Genomic DNA, 19,850 nt, shown 5'->3' with positions numbered 1-19,850 from the left:
ATTTAGTTCTTTTTTATTTCTTAGTTTAATTACTTTCTGTTTTAATACAAATGCTCAATCCTGTTTTGAGGTAAAAGTGCATTACATAATATATCTTCTAATATAAATAAATCTACCAATAGTGGTTTTTAATAACAAAATATAAATATTTTTAAAAAGGGATCTCATATTCGGTACACTTGCCCTACTTTACCATCGCAGTCATTTCTACGTATGAGGTACACTGACAAAAGCAGATGGCATGGATACGACAACGACAAATATATCCTGCAATGGTATACTTCACCTTATCGAGCGCATTACATATGAACTCCATGCCGCTGAGGTAGACCAGACGAGAGATTTAGGCATAAATTGCGCACTAAAAAATTACCTTTCTCTCACATCGTACAAACTGTCTTCTGCAAAGATGGACGGTTTGGCAATCGAGGATGATTACAAGAGTAGTGTAGAAAAGGTAAAGGTCATCCAATATGGTGTAAACAGTAACCAGTTTACAGTATATTTTAATTATTTCCTTTATAGTCTAATCTTTGGTTCTGGACACTGTTTCATAATTTATTTGTCTTGATAGTATTCTTCCATGGATAACATTTTCCTTTCGTGCTTTCTCATAGTCGCTATGTCTTTGGTTGCTACAACAAGAAAAAAGGAAAAATTCTAGGACGCCAAGGGAGTTGAATTGTGGAATTATTCAGCAATTTCCACATTCTATCTGCAGTAGACGACTTAATGAATCACCTGAATGTCTTAGTAGCACTAAGAAGAATTTATCTGTTATCTGATCATCAAATGGTGAGAAATTTCTATAACTACTATTTACAGCAGCATCCGGGATATGGGGTCTTCAGTTCCTGAGAACAGCATAACATCGTCGCAGTAGCTTAGAATTCCTTCCAGATACTATTCTACGAGTTCCTGTGATCGCGATTCTATCACCTGGAGGTGTTTTCCCTGAGATCATCTAGAACAATGCCCTACCAAACCCTGAGCTAGCAACGGTAGTGAAGTCCCAAATGATACCCAATGGTAAAACTAATATGAATGGTTTTGGAAGTAATATGAGGAAGTGCGGTATAAGTGTTGTTTTGCTAACTCCAGGTATAAATGATATTTACTTGGTTTGAACAGTCAATTTTAATTTAGCACTATCACTCCATTAAACATATATATTCTAGTAGTAACGATTTATATTAAAAGGAGTTTATACTAGATTTATTTGTTTTACTTATTTAATCACTTAAAAGAGTTTAGTTTTACATGTAATCACAATACTAGGAGTTTAGGCATAACATCGCAAAGTTAACTTAATCTTGACATGTTAGCTGGGTCAAATCGATTGTATCACAATAGTGATATAATAGAGTGTTGTAAAGGTGCATAAAATGCGAGTCTGCATATAATGACTTAGTTATTGAAGAATGTTAGTGATCTAAGTGCAGGCGTGTTGACATTATGTATCGGCATTAATAGAGACTTTTTTTTATAAAATCAGTGACAAGTTTCACTCAAAGGTGCGCCTGACGGCCCACAGTCAGGTTCATCCCGTGCTGACACGCAGGCCATCCAGTGGCCTGTAACTAGATTCGCGCCAGTCCAAGTCTGCCACATTCAAGGGCCCTTAGCCAAGTTTGTCGGCCCACCCCTCCCTGACAATCCTTTCTCTCGTGCTTTGCTGCGAGCTGGAGCACGGCGCTACAGCCTTCATCAAAGGTGCTATTTAAGAGTAAAACTTTATAAAAGCCTGAAGCCACGAACTAGTTTACTACAGGTCCAGAGACACCCCGTGGTTGGATAAAATGTCTTCGCGTTAGCGACTGAACTCCGTCAAATACACAGTCAAGCGCCCCCCCCCCCCCTCACCCACCCAAGGTGTTCTCCAAGGATAGATATAACTGATTTAGATTTATTAAAAAAGCCTGGATAGTGAAGATCAGTTGCAATTCAAAGATAAAGTCCTCGGAGTGCTGAAAGCGTCTTACACAGAAAAAAGTTTTTTCTGTGTTTTTAACAATAACTTATTTGAAAACCAGTTGTCAAGAAATAGGTTGTAAAAATACAGGAAATATATTGCTTTTTTGTACAACAGATGACTATTGTTTTTTTATATATTAAATAGGTTTTTTGAGATAATATTGAGTATTTCGTAATTTATTTGGCACATAATTTTATAATTCAATTGATGTTTCATTCAAGCATAATAATTTTAGTAAACCATGGAAAAGGTAATATAATATTCAATAATTGGACTTTATTTTGTTGTAACACGTTTATTATTGTCGCAGTTGATACTGAAAAGCTATTCGAAGAACGGTTTACAAATTGTTTTAACTATTGGAGGTAGGTACTGGGACAATGCAAAGCAATAATGCTCGGGAATTAATCCGGATCCATTATTACTGCGAACACAATTTTGTATTGATACAGTTGATTTAATTTAATGTAGAAATTTACAAATAAATCTAATTTTAACATGAATTTTTCTGTTCCATTTACAACAAAAAAAAAAGTGTGCAACTCAGTACACCTAATAGAAGTCATTGAGACCTCGACTCGCAAGTATATCATACGGGATAAAAAGGGCAGAGAAGAAAGAGAGAAAGAAGGCAATTTTCTAAATAAACATGAATTTACTCTAAATATATTTCTAAATATATTTCTATATATTTATATATATTATATATATATTATATATATTATTATATATATTATATATATTATTATATATATATTATATTATATAATATTATATTATTATTATATTATTATTATTATTATATAATATTATATATTATTATATATATTATTATATATATTATATATATTATATATAATATATATATTATATATTTATATATATATCTAAATATATTTCTAAATATATTTCTAAATATATTTCTAAATATTTCTAAATAAACATGAATTTACTTTATTACACACTTCAAAATAACTACTCAGGACATCAGTAATTATTGATCAATAAATACTTATCAATCAACAATAAATATTTATCACTGTTGAAATACTCTCACTAGCCTATATAAAGAAACTGCACTTGATACTGTTTCTTCAAACAATACAATCTTGCCATTTTCAACACGCCAAATTTCTGAACGAAATGTGAAATTTATATCAGGTAGCGCTGTCTATGCGGGAAATGCAGTGACTGTTTCGACAGCGCTCTCTACGCTACTGGTTGAACGAGGAGGAACACAAGTGGCTGGTACCAAAATGTAAAATTCATGGCACTCACAGCTGACTGTATAAGATGCTTATATCTATTCTCTGAAACAAGCGTATGCACAAACTCTGTCTTATATTTCATACATCAAACTTTTTTTTGTGGTGGTACGATGCGACTGGAGGAAGCGATGGACGCCGTGTACGATGGACAGCGCGTCAGACAAGTTGAATTGATCGTTGTCATTCAAATTCGTGCCGACAACACATCATGATTGAACACATTTTGCACTCTCACAATTATTACAATTTTGTTTAAGCCTAAGATACATCTACTGAATATAATATATATTACAATAAAATCCAAAATAATTATAAATTATGTCGATGGCCTTCGGCCTAGTTTTCTGTAGCGAAAGTAATTTAAATAAAACAAAACACGTATAATTATGTTTTACGGGTATCCTGGAAATAACACGCATAAAACGAGTAACTTGTGCACGAAATAAAATAAGTTTACAACAGTAATTAATATTTATAAAGGGAAAGAGGCACTGGCTCCACTGCGTCCTCTCGCGGTGGATTGTGGGATTGGCGGAGGTCGCTGGCGGGAGGTTTGAATGATGGGGCTTGTCTGGCGGAGAGACATACGGTGATGGAGGGGGCACCTCGGGCGAAGCCCCAGGCCGACGTCATATTATCATCTGCATTATTGTAAACTAGATAATAACAACGTACATTGAAATGCCTTCATTTACTCCAACTAACAGAATAAAAAATTAAATTTTTAAGAGCTGGTTTTTTCCTTGAAAACACAAAAAAATTTTACACAACAGTTCACACAAATACTGAGTACCTACTACAATAAGCAAAAAAAGAATATAATTTCATACATTTTTGTTTAGTGTTTTCCAGCTAATGAATTATTTTTGATTCAAACTTTGACATTCATATTTTTTTTTGTCAATTACTGTTCACTTCCCCACTTGTACATACTGTATAACATCCGTTTCAACTGGCATATCAGTGTAATTTGTTTCATGTTTAACGTCTGTAGCTGTAAAATAAAATTTTAGCAATAAATAAAAATTCCTCGGATTAGCTGGAACTTCAAATAAATAGAAAGTAATAGATTTTCTGCATAACAACCAGCTGAACCATCAAAGAATACTCATTCGCATAGCTTTTCAATAGATTAAAACTATTTTATGAATAAAATTATGTGTGGTCCTTAAGCATTGCTTGGATTTTTTTTTAATACTTAAACGTACCCCAATAAAATCTATTTAAGGTCCATGAGTCTTAAGTGTATCCAAAAATTAAATACATATATATTTACATTTATTTATATAATATGTAGTATAAATAATACAAAATATTGATAACTTTCACCATGCACTATATTAGGAACAAATAAACAAATAAACTGGACTTTTTTGTGTATATAGTATGATTTTTAGAAGTAAATTCTAAATACTTTTACATTATCTGGAATACACTTTAGTAATTGACTGTTTTTATTTTGATTGTGAGTAATACTCTCAAAGTTCTCATATATGGCCAGTCTCTTCGTCTGCCGACAGCCAACACCATCTGCATGGATACACTACTGCAAATACCATTTGACATCTCATGAAGAATCCCCTAATCTCTGCGGCTACTATACACAGTCATTACCTTCTACTGTTCTGATAAAGCAACGTTATTAAATTATGTGGTTGTGGGGAGGAGGGGGAATGTAAAATTATTTTTTTTTGGTTTCCATCGTCGTCAGCAATGTGGTCATTAGAAACAGACATAGTGGCATACTTCGCCGAGACACCCCCCTCAACCCACCCAAGCACTCCAATTGCGTCTCATCACTCTTGACCCTTTGTCTGATCACCTTAATGTCGAAAAGACATTAGTATCAATCCATTTCCATTTGACATTGAGACATACATTTCAAGTCAGCGAAATTGAGGAAGCAATCAGCCATGGGGAACAGAAATCAGGATGTATAAAACCAGAATCTGAACGCTTTTTCCCCACCTCATCGTATATAACCAATATTGCATTTTAGAGTTGTGCACTTTGCTGAACCACTCTTAACTTATTTACACAGAAAACTTGTGGTTTATTATGTTCGCATTGTAGTTTATGAGTACACAGGCCCGTGAGAGAAACAAATAAATTGTCTGGGCCTCTTCTCATTACTTCGTGTAAAGTTATTCCAATCCCGCAATATAAATTTATTAAGATTAAACGTTGACATGGCCATAACTATAAATGTAATCTGTGTGTGTAACAAATCCAGTGGGTTTTTTAAAAGCTATAACTACCGGTTATATTTGTCCTACAATAAGGGCAAAGAGCAAAGACACACAATAAAATAATCCAAACAGTGGTTTTATACTACTTGTACATTAAAAAAAATATCAAATACGTTTTCTGTACTTAGAATGAAAACTATAATATATTTAAAGCTCTCAAACATAATTTTATTGCGTGGTTTTATACACGCGTTACCGAAGTTGCACGAACAAGCGGCGAACATCGGAGAGTTTCGGGCGAGGCTGTCAACCCTGTGAACAGTCAGCTTCTCCTTACGAAGAGTGAAACGTCACACATTCACATAAATGTACGTTTCCATAGAGATACAGATAAATACTGTGAATTAGAATACTGAGTGACGAAATGGAAAACTAAGTCGTCAAAATCGAGTGACACAGGTAGCTCTGTTAAAATTATTTTTCCACCCATGCGATGGGAATAGCGCAGCTAGTTATTAATAAAAATTATAGTTTAAACAAATTAAATTTCAGAAGTTCACCTTCTGATCTACAAATAACGATCTAAATTATCCGTGAGCTGGCAAAACATTGGTGGGCATTGTTCAGAACTTTTTAAGTGATATCTTTTCACCGTACGTTTATAAAGAAAATAATTCAGCTACAAGTCTGACGTGCAATAAGTAACTTGGATTTGGACTTTATAGATTTTTCTTTAGTGCGTTAAACATAAGAAGAAAAAAATATTGCCTAAAATTAGTTCCGAAAAAAGCTGCTCTCATGCCTTTCTCTATGTGAGATTTCGAAGGAAAAAAAACTACACTGTTCATTTCATTCGTTCACATCTTAAAATAATAATTTTTTAACTTTTTAATAAAATTTTGCATACTTTACATTCAACATATCAGGAATTTTTTTTATGTAAATACTATTATCGATTAAAACTTCCTCTATTGCCTAAATTACAATTTTATAAATCGCACAATTTCGGTAAATTTTTGAAATTGAGAAGATTTGAAGTTCGAAATAAGAGGAAAACTACTCTCTAAAATCCGGACGCGCGTACCCTTAAGATTTGCAATTAATCGTTCTAAATTATTTTTTGTTTAGTGTTTGTTAAGTTATTTGTTTTCCAAGTGAATTTTATCTACAATTTGATTCGAAGTTGGTAAAATTTTCACTTAAAAAAAAAAAAAAACTTAAAAAAAAAATTTGAAGCAAATCACTATCTGTTTCAAGTTTTGAAAAAACCTACCCCTGTCCCCTTAGTGAAGCGTTTTCACATTTTCAAAGGCCCGGGCAAAGCCGGGTGCTTCGGCTTGCGGCGTGTAAATATCTTCCGCGTAGGGCAAATAGCCCGTGAGGTCCCGCGGTGTCTTCCGGCAGAACGCCATGTGGAGATTTCCGCGCCGGGGACCCGCAAGCGACCGCAGGCAGCGCTCAATACCTCATGTTTACCGGGATCATCTCTCACGGCCGCAATATCCCGTCGGGAATATTTATTACGCCGTCTTGGTCCCCCCAGTGAATGAAGTCGTGGCGGCTCCACATATTTCTCCGGACGTCTTTTGCTGTCCGCGAAGTGTGTAAACTCACACGCGCGACCTCTTATTTTTTATCGGACGTCTGAGATGAGAATCGTAAAATACGCGTAAATCATTCCATGGTAAGTTGGCAAATTAAAAAAAAATGAACTTCTGCTATTAGAGAATTTTTCTCTGACCTACATCGAATTTTCAATAAATTTAAATTAATATTTGATAAATTTATATATTTACCTATATCACATAAATTTATATCTGACGATACTGCTGGCATTTACGAATTGAAAATTCAATATTTTTTCTTAATAAAATATTTAATTTTTCTTTGCAAATATTTCTAAAAATTAAGATACATACACTTATTTTAATTGCATCATCCTCCAATGTTTACAGTGTTTATTTACTCATAAAGTAAGTTTTCGTTGCACGAATGTTTTAAAAAAGATTTTTCTTAAAATGTTTCAGGATCCTGCAAACAAATATAGCACTAAAGCATTATGTACGTAAGGATGTTTTTAGACTTTGAACATATGCCTTTAATGTTTTCTGACATGATTTAAATTAAGGGTAATTTTTTTCCGTGATTTTTTTTATGAATAATAAAAATTAAAAGTACATTTAATATCTAATGCATTAAACTGTTTTCGGTAACATTGTTTTTTTATTAGAGAAACTAGAATAACCTAGTTGGCCATTTGCGAAACTAAGCAAACACGGAATATCTATAAAAAGTGGTTTAGTTATCTACATGTAGTTAATAATTTATACCTCCTGTTCAGAAGGAGTCTTATGATACGATACAATTATTTCGTGTGCCACATTATTTGAGATTCAGCGAGTTTTAATGCCAAAGAAAAAATTAAAAATTTCAAGCCCATGAGAGGTAACTAACTTATATGCATGATTCGATGTTTAATTAGTCATACTGAAATTTTTTTTGTTACATTTGAAGGTAGAACCAACATTCTTTTCTCGAATGCATAAATCAGGCATTAAACATATACATGCTAACTGGGTACTGCACAGTGGTTTTGGCGAAAAGTAACGCCTCCGTTGAAGAATATTTCATGCACTAAAATTATGCAGAAAAATAATTTAAAATTATAAGCATTGACAAACTTTCCAAAGAAAACATTTTTTAATATGTGAATATGACCGCTATTTCTAGCTGAAAAACTCGTATCTTCGTAGATACTCATACGTATGTTTCTTTTTGAAAGTAAGAATTCTAAATATTTATTAGAGGAATATTTTCTTCATTTATATATACACTTATAACAATGCCCTTACTTGGTTGTGGCAAAATTAATTAAAATAAGAAGTATGCTTATGATCTAACCGGACGAGAAAAGTGTTCATCCTTCAGTGCGAAAACACACGTTTAAGCTCGACAGAGAAAACCTATGTTATTTCAACACTGGAAGGATGATTATAGTTGGACTGCGCGTCAGCAGTTGCTGAGGCAGCGGTGTGCTGACGTTTCTTAAGCCAAGAAAAAGACTAAAGAAGACACGGAGGGTAAACTATTTTTAGTAACATTAAATTAAACACACACATTTCAGCCATTTCCGTATATTTAATAACGTGTAGATGCTCTCTGGCGGATATGACTTTTAAACTATATATATATATTATGCATGATTTAAAAAAATATATTTGGGTTGCATTTATAAATGGGAGATTCCAAGATAGAGGTATTTGTAATTTACTGGAATGCCTAGATGTCGGATGAGATTCCAATCCTCACACCGGTTCCATATCCGATATTGTTGTCTATGACTAAGGAAAAGTTACTACACCAATTGTTGATTTTTCGAGAGACATTTGGAAAAAGTCTGGGAGCAGTGTATTGAAGTGTAATGGTTGGATACACATCGAGTGCACTAATTACAAAGATATATATTTTTTTTTTTACATTTCAAACGTGACATTTGTTTGTAGAGAGAATATTCATAAGTTAGCAGACATAACTCTCACTATAGGTTAAAGTAAAATTACAGTTCAGTATAAAATTATATTAAGAAGCTTAAAAATTTTTTATGCCTCTATGTTTATGATTTTTTTCTTTTATATTTGTGTAAACAAATCATCTTGAAATTACAGTAGTTACTATAAGATAAAAAAAGTTTTAGGAAATTCCGAAATTAGTTTTCTTTTTAATTGGCAAATTACCAACTTCTCCGATACAAAGTTTGAGAAAAAATTATGTTAAACTAATAATTAAATTTAACCAAAACCAATCTTACGATATGATTTTGTACAAAACTATTTAAGTTACAATTTTAAAAATATCATGGTGATCGGTATGGTTCAACTTTCCACTACAAGAATATGTCTACCTTTTTCTCTCAGTGTTCGATTCCCGGCTAGGTCAGGGATTAATCACTTGTGGAAATTATCCTTCTTTGGTCCAAGAATGGGTGTTGTGCTGTCTATTTGTCTAAATATTGCAGAAGGCAGTTGTAAACCATTGCAGTATCGTCCTACCATTACAGCCTCAAGGGTGTTGCAGGACTTCCACAGCCGTGATGTTATTTGATGCCACTATTCTTATAAATAAGCATTATAACTCGTTTAGTACATGCTAATAAGAAACATGCACTAATCATAATTATGTACGTTGTCTCTTATGTGATTTTAACATGAAACAAAGTCACTTTGTTCCCAATTTGTTATCGTCACAGAAAATATTGTGTAATTATTTGAATACAAACGCAATTAGAAGTTTCTGACATACTGTAGGCGCGTGAATTATATTATGTTATACATGTTTTAATATGTGAAGTGAAGTTGCATTAGTTAACTATAAGCTTATGAATCTTTATTTTCTTTTTACCTTTAGTTTTGAAACACAATTTTTCTAAAACGTGATTGGACTCAGGACTGCTATGTTACATCAAGCATAAAAACTGTAAGTTTTTTTTAGAAATTTGAAAAAAAAATTTTAAAAAGAACGTATTGTCATAAAAAAACACACACACAAATATATATAAAGAGAACTAACACTCACTGACAGACACGCTGATACATTGGCTCACACATCACGACTTATCCGGAACAATAAGAACTATAGACTTAAAATTTGGCATATAATTTTATTTCTTTTGGTACTTAGACATCCGTTAACGAATGGTTGCAATGGCGTTAGATGATCAACATTTTTCGTTTTTCAAGTACATGATTTGCATTGTTGATTCTTGGTCGCCATGGCAACGACTATTTCGTTGTTGATGCCTTTTGCGTTTCCTGGCAACGGCCATTACTGCATTGTTGTTTTTCGCATCCCGTTGATACCCATCGATTAAAACGCGCTCTGCGTATTCAAGCAAATGCAGTTTAACATCCGACTTGCATTCGCTACATCATTAATGCACAAGAGAAATCACTTTGTGCGGCAGGTACGAACTTAGAAAAGCTATGTTTTTCTCATGAAACAACTGCATGTAGCTTGTTCAAGAGTAGATAAGTTTGTATATTGACGCTCAGGATGGACAACAAAAAAGCTTTGCAATAAAGGTTTAAAATGTATAAAATAATCTTTGTTAGGAAAAATTGCTTTATATCTAAATAAAATCTAAAGTCTTAACGACATATCTATAAAATAAATTTCGCTTTCAAGATGTGTAAAATTCCGGAAAACGCCAGGTATTTCAGCTATCAATCGTATAAAGCAACAAATAGTGTAAATAATGGAACTTTTTTCAGGAACATTGGAAAATTAGTCTTTCTTGTAAGGGGAAAGGGAGGGGGAGGGGAATTTTGTTTAAGCTGAAGTTGTCTCAAATATAATCCGTAATTCCTAATCCCTACTACAGACAAAATTTTATTTCAAACGTCACTTGACACCCGACACAAATTTTCCGAACGACACGGAAAGTTCCATTATAATTTTTGAATGAACACTAGCGACCCTAATATCGCTTTTAATTGTGAATGTTCAAAAATCTATAAAAAATAAAAAATAAATTATTTCGTATTAATTTATATTGACAATATGACACAAAATGGAAAAAAAAATTATCTTACTCCGATCGCTACCAAACTTCACATTATCACCCGCTGGGCTAATCTGAAGATTGCCTGAAAATTTCATCAAAATCGGTCCAGCCGTTTTGGAGTCCATCGGGAACATACATACCAACATCGATATATATACTGTGCGAGGATAACGTGAGTCTAAATATATATATATATATATATATATATATACACACACACATGATCCTCGCTAAATTGGACCACTGTGATTCGTAGCGAAAAAGTAGGCCTACAAGTACTTGTCCGCCCGACAATTGACCTGTTCGTAGCTCCGTCCAGCATCAAAGCTACGGACAGAAAGAGAAAAGGACTTACATATTTTATTTAAAATTAACTTCGTGGCACAATGCACCTGTTAAAAAAAATCAAAAAATCACATTAAAAAAATATTAATATTATATTTGTAATTTATCACCAGAAAAAAACACAAACATAAGACATGAAAATGAACTGCCATAAAAAGAGTATATACAATAGTATTTTTGAGTATTTGGACTCGGATTTCACCTTCGCGACTTCAGAAAGAGATAGAGAGCAGTGGCAGATACTGGAATTTATTTCGGGAGAGTATTTAAAACAGAAAATATTTGCTTTGAAAAATATTTTTTTTTACGGTTATATGTTTGGATAAAAACATTGTAATTCTTAAGATGCTACGCTGCCATTGAGGTTTGGTGATTCCAGGTGTGGTAACAGCTCACCTTTCATCGATAAAAAAAAAACATACTGCCTTCACAAAGGTCTCGGATATTTTTCTATAGCTCTAGGAGAGGGGGATATATCACCTTATTCTCCTCCCCTTCCCCCAGCATCCGACACTGATTGAGAGAAAGGTAGATATGTTTGGCATGCACAGTGACGTAACTTAACACATTCAATGAGACTTTTTTTTTCATTTCATAGCATATTATTTTCATTTTTACTTAATTTTTTTTTGTATTTTACGAAGTAATAACCACTTAAGCTCTAATTATAACGTACTAGTGGATGTACCAGTGCTTTTACACGGCAGTATATACGCAACAATCTCGCACAGATAACGGCCGCATCTGGAATAAAAAAAAATTAAAACCCGTGGAATGGCCGTTGCCATGGAGACGCAGAAGTTATCAACAAAGCAATCCTGGTGGTACAGTCGGAAACTTTAGCGAAAGTGCCAACAACACTCTACGATGTTTAAAATTAATGCTATGAACTATCCGCGAACTCATAAAAGACGAGTGCACACGAACATTAATTTTTATATATAAGACAACTTAATATAACATTTTTTTTCATAGCCGTATTGACCAGAATGTAGGCAAAATGTTAATTAATCCATGTACCATTAAGATATAATTGGTCCACTTCAGTTAACGAATAGACAGAATAGTTCAATGTGGTGTTCAGAAGCTACAGTACGTTGTATTTTTATAACGATGTTCTTCTATCCACAGTGTTTGTAAACAGTTTCACGAGAATTTCAGGTGGTCACGTACTGGGAAAAAAAATTAATTTTTAATGAAACGAGTTTCGTAAAATTTATTTCAAAAAATCATTCAATGCAGAAAAAAATGTCACATGTTGCGCAACCAATGCTTCATGAAATCTGAAGTTACGAATTCATGATACATAGTTTTGTAAATTTTGTATGAAAAATTATATTACCAGTTGGAATCATTGATATTATTTGATAAACATTTACAGAATTTCTGTGTTTTATTTATGTCTTTATTCGATGACAGCTCCGAAAAGAGACAATTTTATACGGGATAGTTATAAAGTCCGTGAAACATTTCAAAAAATAGGTACAGTGAAATGGCTAATAATTATGTAACAAATTATATACTACGTGAAAGAAAAAGTCTCAAAGTTTTTTTTCACTAGTTATAAATGTTCTATGTGTCCACCTTGCGTCACACGACACACATATAATCGATAGTCCAATTCTGCCCATACCCGACCCAGAATATCAGGAGTGATGGTAAGAGCAGCTGCTACGATGCGGTGTCTCAATTCGTCAGGGTTCTGTGGTAGAGGTGGAACATAAACACTATCCTTGATGTATCCCCACAAGAAAAAATCGCAAGGTGTCAAGTCCGGTGATCGTGGTGGCCACGGGAGTAGCACTTGGTCAGCGGCCGCCCCACGGCCCATCCAGCGATGTGGCAACGTCTCATTCAGATAATCTCGTACCACATTGCGGTAATGAGGTGGAGCACCATCTTGTTGGAAGATGAAGTCCCTGCTATCAGCTTCAAGTTGTGGCATAAGCCACAATCGCAGCATGTCGAGGTAGGTGATACCAGTGACAGTTCTCTCAGCGAAGAAGAAGGGGCCATAAACTGTCTTGTTTGACATGGCACAGAACATGCTAACTTTTAGCGAATCTCGGACGTGTTCGAGAGTTGCATGTGGATTCTCTGTCCCCCATATGCGTGTGTTGTGTCGGTTGACTCTTCCTGAGAGATGAAAAGTGGCTTCGTCACTGAAGATTAATTTGCTTGCAAAATCATCGTCTTCAAGACGGTTCTGCATGGCAATGCAGAACTGCAGTCGGAGCAATTTGTCATCGTGGCTGATGGCTTGCGAAGCTGCAATCTGTACGGCTTCACTCGTAATCGCTTACGAAGAAATTTCCACACTGTTGGCTGAGGGATGTTCAATTCCGCACTAGCCCGATAAGTTGACTTCTTGGGACTCCGCACCATCATGTCCAGTACACAATCCACTGTCTGTTGTGACACGCCTGGCCGACCCGACCGTTTTGCGTCGCACAAATAGCCGTCTTCCTCGAGTTTCTTATACCACTTCATTATGCTATTGTAAACTGGTGGTATTTTGTTAAACTTGCCACGGAAAGCTCTTTGGACATTCACTACCGATTCGCTACGGGTGTATTAAAGCTCACAATAGGCTTTCTATGCCTGGTTCGAAGCCATTTTTAGCAACTACATGCACTAGCGCCCCTGTTGGTTGTTTTTTTAAAATACCTTTTTGGCGCTACATTCAAAAAAACTTTGAGTGTTGTTCTTTCACGCGACATATAAATTGTTACGTTATTCTTTACCATTTTGCTGTACCGATTTTATGAAATGTTTCACGGGCTTTATAATTACTCTGTATTTGAGAAATTATATAAAACCTTTGGAATTTCCCCTCATCATCACTTAATTACTCTTCAGTTAAATAAGTACTATGCTGTTTTTCATGAATCAGTGGAAGAAACCAGTAACGTTTTCTTTCAATTTTTTTGTTTAGGAGCCACCAATACAGAGTTAGCACATCTTTTCTTTGTATGGTGACACTTTATTTTATGTGTGATATAGCTACATGAAAAAAAATTTCATGAAACTGTTTGAAAAAATCAGTTTCTTCAGTTTGCGAGCCACCTGAATGTTCGTAACGGGAAGCCTCCAGTTCACAAGGATGAGCGTTTCACACGATCATTTCCGAAGTTCTCCGAAGTTGGCCGATAGATGGTGAGTTACACCAAATTAAAATGATTTAACATAACCAAAGTCTCATTTTAGTAACGATAACCTAACCTAACCTAACCTACCATCCCGGATAAAATAAAAATAAAGAACTGTTTTTTTATTACACTGAAAAACTTAACATATCTCCGGAACTGTTCGAGTTGTGGTTGTAGCTTTCATCCGTGTGAACTGTAGGCAGTTTGTAAATAAACCTAGTATATGATTTACAATCCATCTGTATTCACTGTACGGCGCAGAATTATTATTTTTTGACGTGACAACCTCTAATAGATCTATCAACGCCAGCTGCACGCACGAAAAATTTTCCCATTACGCACATTGGTCCGTTACGCTGTGTCCCGTTACGCTCATTGCACGTTTGCGCCGCATCTATCTCTCTTCCACTCGACTTTTTATAAAGTGAAGTGAAAAGTTAATGTGGTTTTCATTGCTTATTACAACAACAATTTCGGCAGTAAAGGTTAATTATTCTTGCATTTGAAAAATCTGCTTACTAGTATAATTTCAAGTATTTATTCTTTTATTATTATTATTAAATTGATTCAATTTTATTCATAAAGTATGCAATCATTTCATCAATGTTTTGTTATGACGTTATCACGTTAAACTATCGTTCGCAAACCGACTTTACAGACAACCAATTTTTTTTTTTTTTTTAACTACCGCACGAGTATTTGAACTCCGGTACGCGTGCCGGAATAGTGGCGTGTCGTGCCGGAACCGAGGCACGCGTGCCGGAATAGTGGTGTGTCGTGCCGGAACCGAGGCACGCGTACCGCAGGGACTCGGGGGAATGCCACGCCTGCGGCGCGTCCTGCCCCCTCCACGGGCCAGCGCGGGCGGCTGCGCATGCGCGCGGCGTCGCGGCGCGGCGGCAGGGCGCCTCCCCCGGGGAAACGGGCAGTCAGCGGGCAAGCGCCACGCAGAGCGGACGTCCCGGTAGTTCGCGCACAACTGGCTCATTTATACGTACACACGATAACAACTGTCATCATCCGCGAGGCCACAGGTGTTCGGCGACCAGTTATGTCGTAGCGGCGCCCCTCGGCGTCCAGGGATGACGTGAATAATTTAAAAAAAACAAACAAAGGAAGTAAAGGACGTGAGGTGTCGTCGCTCCATCTTTCCGCGCGAGGGGTAGTAGAAGCGGAGTGCTCTGGTCTCGCTCTGGTGTGTTCGTCTCGCTGCACCCGGGGGACCGTCGAGCCAAGGATGGCCTGTACCCTTCGCTTCTTCTTGCTCCTGATTGCCCTGGCCGCAAGTAAGTAGCCGCTTCCGCTGGCGTGCAGCGAGGGCAATTGCCCTCAATTGTGTAGGGGGGGGGGGGGGGGTTCTGAGGCCTATGTCGGCCGGCGCGTGGCGCGACATGCGACGTCCATTGGCAACGCTGCCGGAAAGTTTGATATTTTTTCGCATTGGCGCAAACTTTACCACAGGTTTTTTATGTTATTTTTTGAAAGATTTCGGTGGTTGATTTTTCCTCATACATACAATACACCATGGGTTTTGATTCGAAGCTGTTAGCTTTGTAACGAAATTGTTCTAAAATTGTTCAATTGTCTCTTCCCCAAGTCAGATAAAACCAACTTTGGGGAAACGATTTTTTTTTTTTATTCTTTGAACTTACGAAATACTACATTGGGCATGATTTTTAAGTTACCTTAAGTATTAACAGTTCGATAAACAAAAGAAAATTAGGCTTTTGTTTAATAAAAGAAAACCACGAAAAAAATCTTTTTATTTTATAGAAAACTTTAAAAACTTTAAACTTAGCTCATCCGAGGAGATATTTGGTATTTTTTGTACTCAAAATGCATTAACCGTGATCCAAAAAAAAAAAACACTAAAAGATCTCAAATTTTATCATCCAGGTGTCATAATTAGAGTCCGGAAAAATTCGTGAATTCATTTCGTGACAAGATGAAATTCAAATACGTGTACAATTCTGCTGGTCCTGCTATTGGCTTGCAGTTCAACTGGAGTTCTCTGGGCCAATGAGGGACTATCGACCAAAGAAGCATCGCATCACAAGCTACCAGTGGAGACGCCTCACAAGTTAGCACCCAATGAACACGCGCGTCTGCTTGAGAAATGCAGAGGATAGTGGAGGCTATCCTAGAGGTCATTGAATCCGCGAATTTTTCAGGTCTCTAGTCATAATAAAATCGGCATTAATTTTGTTTTATACACACAGTATTTCCTTTACGCACTGCTGATATCGGATAATCCAGGAACCACCACGTTGTGCGGAGAACGGAATGGTATTACAACATCCAGTCATGTATCTAGATAAATTAAAAAAAAAAAAAAAAAAAAAAACGTTGTTCAGAACGCGGTTCGAACCGGGGACTTCGATATCTCGCCAGTCTGGCTTTGCTGTGCTCTACGACAATAATGATGCACGACGCATGTGTCATTCACTTTTAGTTTGGTATCCTAGCCTTGTCAAATGGTAGTTTTCAATTTCCAACGCAATCAAGCCTAACAACATTTATATGTAGGTATGCGTGTAAAGTGTAGGGGGGTTAAATATGTCTTTACTCACTCAATCTTGTCTTCGTCGAGGAAGCTTCACCCTTCATTGACCCCGGATCAGTTCCGAACACTGCCGAAGTTCGCCTTCTACACGAACATCTTCACAGTCGGGGGGGGGGGGATGATAATAATAAATGTGTGAGCGAGTCTTTCATTACTCGCCATAGATGTGTAACAACTTACTTCGGTAACGAGTAAATTAACGTGTTCTCATGTTGCGAACACACTTATAATACGGAACTCGGACACGAAATTTAACGTAGAATTCTTCAAAATGATGCCGAGCGAGATACGTATAGGTATACGCAAAATGTGTTTTCAACTAAATTTCTTGACGCGAATCACACTTAGTTTCCGCGTCCTCCGCTAGAATTCGTTGCCGGAGCAGCTGCGTCGACTATCTAATCATTCGATTCGCAGAGAGAAATTTTAAAATCAATAATGGAACGGCACACATAAAAGTGAAAAATAGTTGGAAAAAAATACTAAACCCTGGCTTTGGACCTGAATTCGACAAGAAATTTTATTAAACTAGCTCTCATCTTGTTAATTTTGTAAAGTTTCCTTTTGGCTCGATAACTTTGGTTCGCGCCATCCGACACAGATGGCAGCCCCGTGGTTACACATTTCCGTTCCAAGCGACTTCCGCTTCATTCACGAAATAACTCGCACTAAATGCTGTATAACGAGATAAAGATGTTACACATTAAAAAAACAGAAACTTTTTGCAATGAACAATACATTTTCACGAATATGGAGTATTTTAAATGTCACTGATCTAGTTTCTATAGTAACGATCACGTTTAAAAGCAAAAAAATACATACTCTTCCTGATAATTTTTTTTTGCGTGAACTCAATATAACACTTGCATATTAACATTTGGAACAGAAACAAATTGAACAAACACAAAACTGGATTATTGGTGTGTTTGAATCGGTTATAGTGAATAGTAGGGTGCTTTAAAGCATGAATTTGGTTTTAACAGATTTTAACGTTTCTTTTACATCGAGGTCTATCGATAAGGAATAAATATAGTTTAAAAAACTAAAGAAACATGCTTTTAAAGATTATCAAACTAAAAAGTAAAAAATAATTTTAAATTTAAATTTATGACAATAGTATATAAGCAATACTAGTATAAATGAGAAAAAAACTTGAGGCGCTTTGTGCCATATTTTTTGAATACTAAGCGCCCCATGCTTTTTTCTCATTTATACTAGTATTGCTTATATACTATTGTCATAAATTTAATTTTAAAATTATTTTTTACTTTTTAGTTTGATAATCTTTAAAAGCATGTTTCTTTAGTTTTTTAAACTATATTTATTTTTAACTTTTTAGTTTGATATTCTTTAAAAGCATGTTTTTTAGTTTTTTAAACTATATTTATTTTTAACTTTTTAGTTTGATATTCTTTAAAAGCATGTTTTTTTAGTTTTTTAAACTATATTTATGTATAATTATCATAGGGAAATGAGTTACCGACACTACCTATTACCATCTGAGATAACTATTTGGAGTTGCAACGTCACAAAGAAATGGTATAGTCTCTACGAATCATTTGCAGTTAGATGTATGGATATAATATTAGAATTTACCGGGGAAAAAAAAACTTTTTTTTTCGGCGTGGCCGGGAGTAGAACCCACGATCGCTGGATCCGAAAGCTGACGTCGCGCGCCTTAGACCGCTCGGCTAACGAACGTAATGAAATGGGTGGGACATTTTACAGTGAGTCACTCACTCTTAGTCGAAAGAGTTACAGACGGACAGACAGAGTTACAGACGGACAGACAAACATACAGGTGAAGCTAATATAAAGCATGTAAAAAAACAAGATTATTAGGCATGGACTAGGCCAGTGACTATTTTGAGGTAGAATACCAGGATCCCTTCGCGGGGATTTCAAGAAAAATGGTCGTTATGGGTTCTGAAACAGTTCCTTCTCAGTGCGAGTCTATAGCGCGTCGCGTCTTTAGTTTGCATTTTTGTGCCTTCAAAATAGCATTTTCTGTCCTTTTCCAAAGCACGATTCCTGCCATTAGCGCTGTCGTTGTTTCGATGTGCTCTTTTACTAGATCCACGCATGATAGCAAACATGATTTTTTTCCTCGACTTTTTTATATAGGTAACAATAATTTATTAAATGATTTGAAACATTTATCATGTAAAGCAAAATTTGGAATGGAAATTTGATGATTTCTAAGAAGGCACCATCTTGGTTTCATTTGCATTAACCGACCAATTTTTATGAAATGTTTTACTATATTTTTTTCTCTATTTAGCATAGCTCATTATTTTATTAAATGTTTTGTTGTTAATAGTGTCAAAATGCAACAGTTAATTTTTTTCCTGTGAAATAATAAAAATGGGCTTTAAGAATTGATTTGATTCTTTTCGTGAGAAAGACTACAGCTGTGAAAATGCTGTCAGAAGAAACTAATTTATCATCTTTAAAAAAATCAACAATAAATACAAATAAAATTGATCCTTTTTGAAGAGGGCATGAAAAATAATTTAATATTTAATGTTAGTAAGCTGGGTAGTACCAACGTGACAACAGTGGTCGCTATTTGCTCTGTGCTGCAAACTAAGTGTGAGAAAGCCGCCTCGAGGTGAAGCTTAAGTTAAGAGGATTGTAAATGTTGCATCGTGCACGAAGGATGAGAATATAAAAACAATAATATAATCTGAACGACTTGACAGAATTTGGTGGGGTTTGTTTGTCGGCTGGAAACTTTCATTACGGAGACCTGGAAATACATAGGAATAGTAAATACAGTAAATATTAAAACAAATTGCTAA

At 35.4% G+C, this 19,850-nt stretch overlaps 1 protein-coding gene across 1 annotated transcript in view; it reads left to right on the top strand.

Moving 5' to 3' along the window:
- The first annotated feature begins 15,413 nt into the window (after nt 1-15,413).
- The window catches only part of LOC134536504 (uncharacterized), a 225,934-nt gene continuing 221,497 nt past the window's right edge, over nt 15,414-19,850 (top strand). The window contains exon 1 of the mRNA XM_063376226.1: nt 15,414-15,772. Coding sequence (XP_063232296.1) covers nt 15,724-15,772 — 49 coding nt within the window. The 5' untranslated portion in view covers nt 15,414-15,723. The remainder of the gene's footprint in view (nt 15,773-19,850) is intronic.

This window comes from Bacillus rossius, chromosome 11, assembly GCF_032445375.1.
Source record: "Bacillus rossius redtenbacheri isolate Brsri chromosome 11, Brsri_v3, whole genome shotgun sequence".
Lineage (NCBI taxonomy): Eukaryota > Metazoa > Arthropoda > Insecta > Phasmatodea > Bacillidae > Bacillus > Bacillus rossius.
The sequence above is the reverse complement of the archived record's forward strand: the minus strand, read 5'-3'. Positions and strand labels throughout refer to the sequence as shown.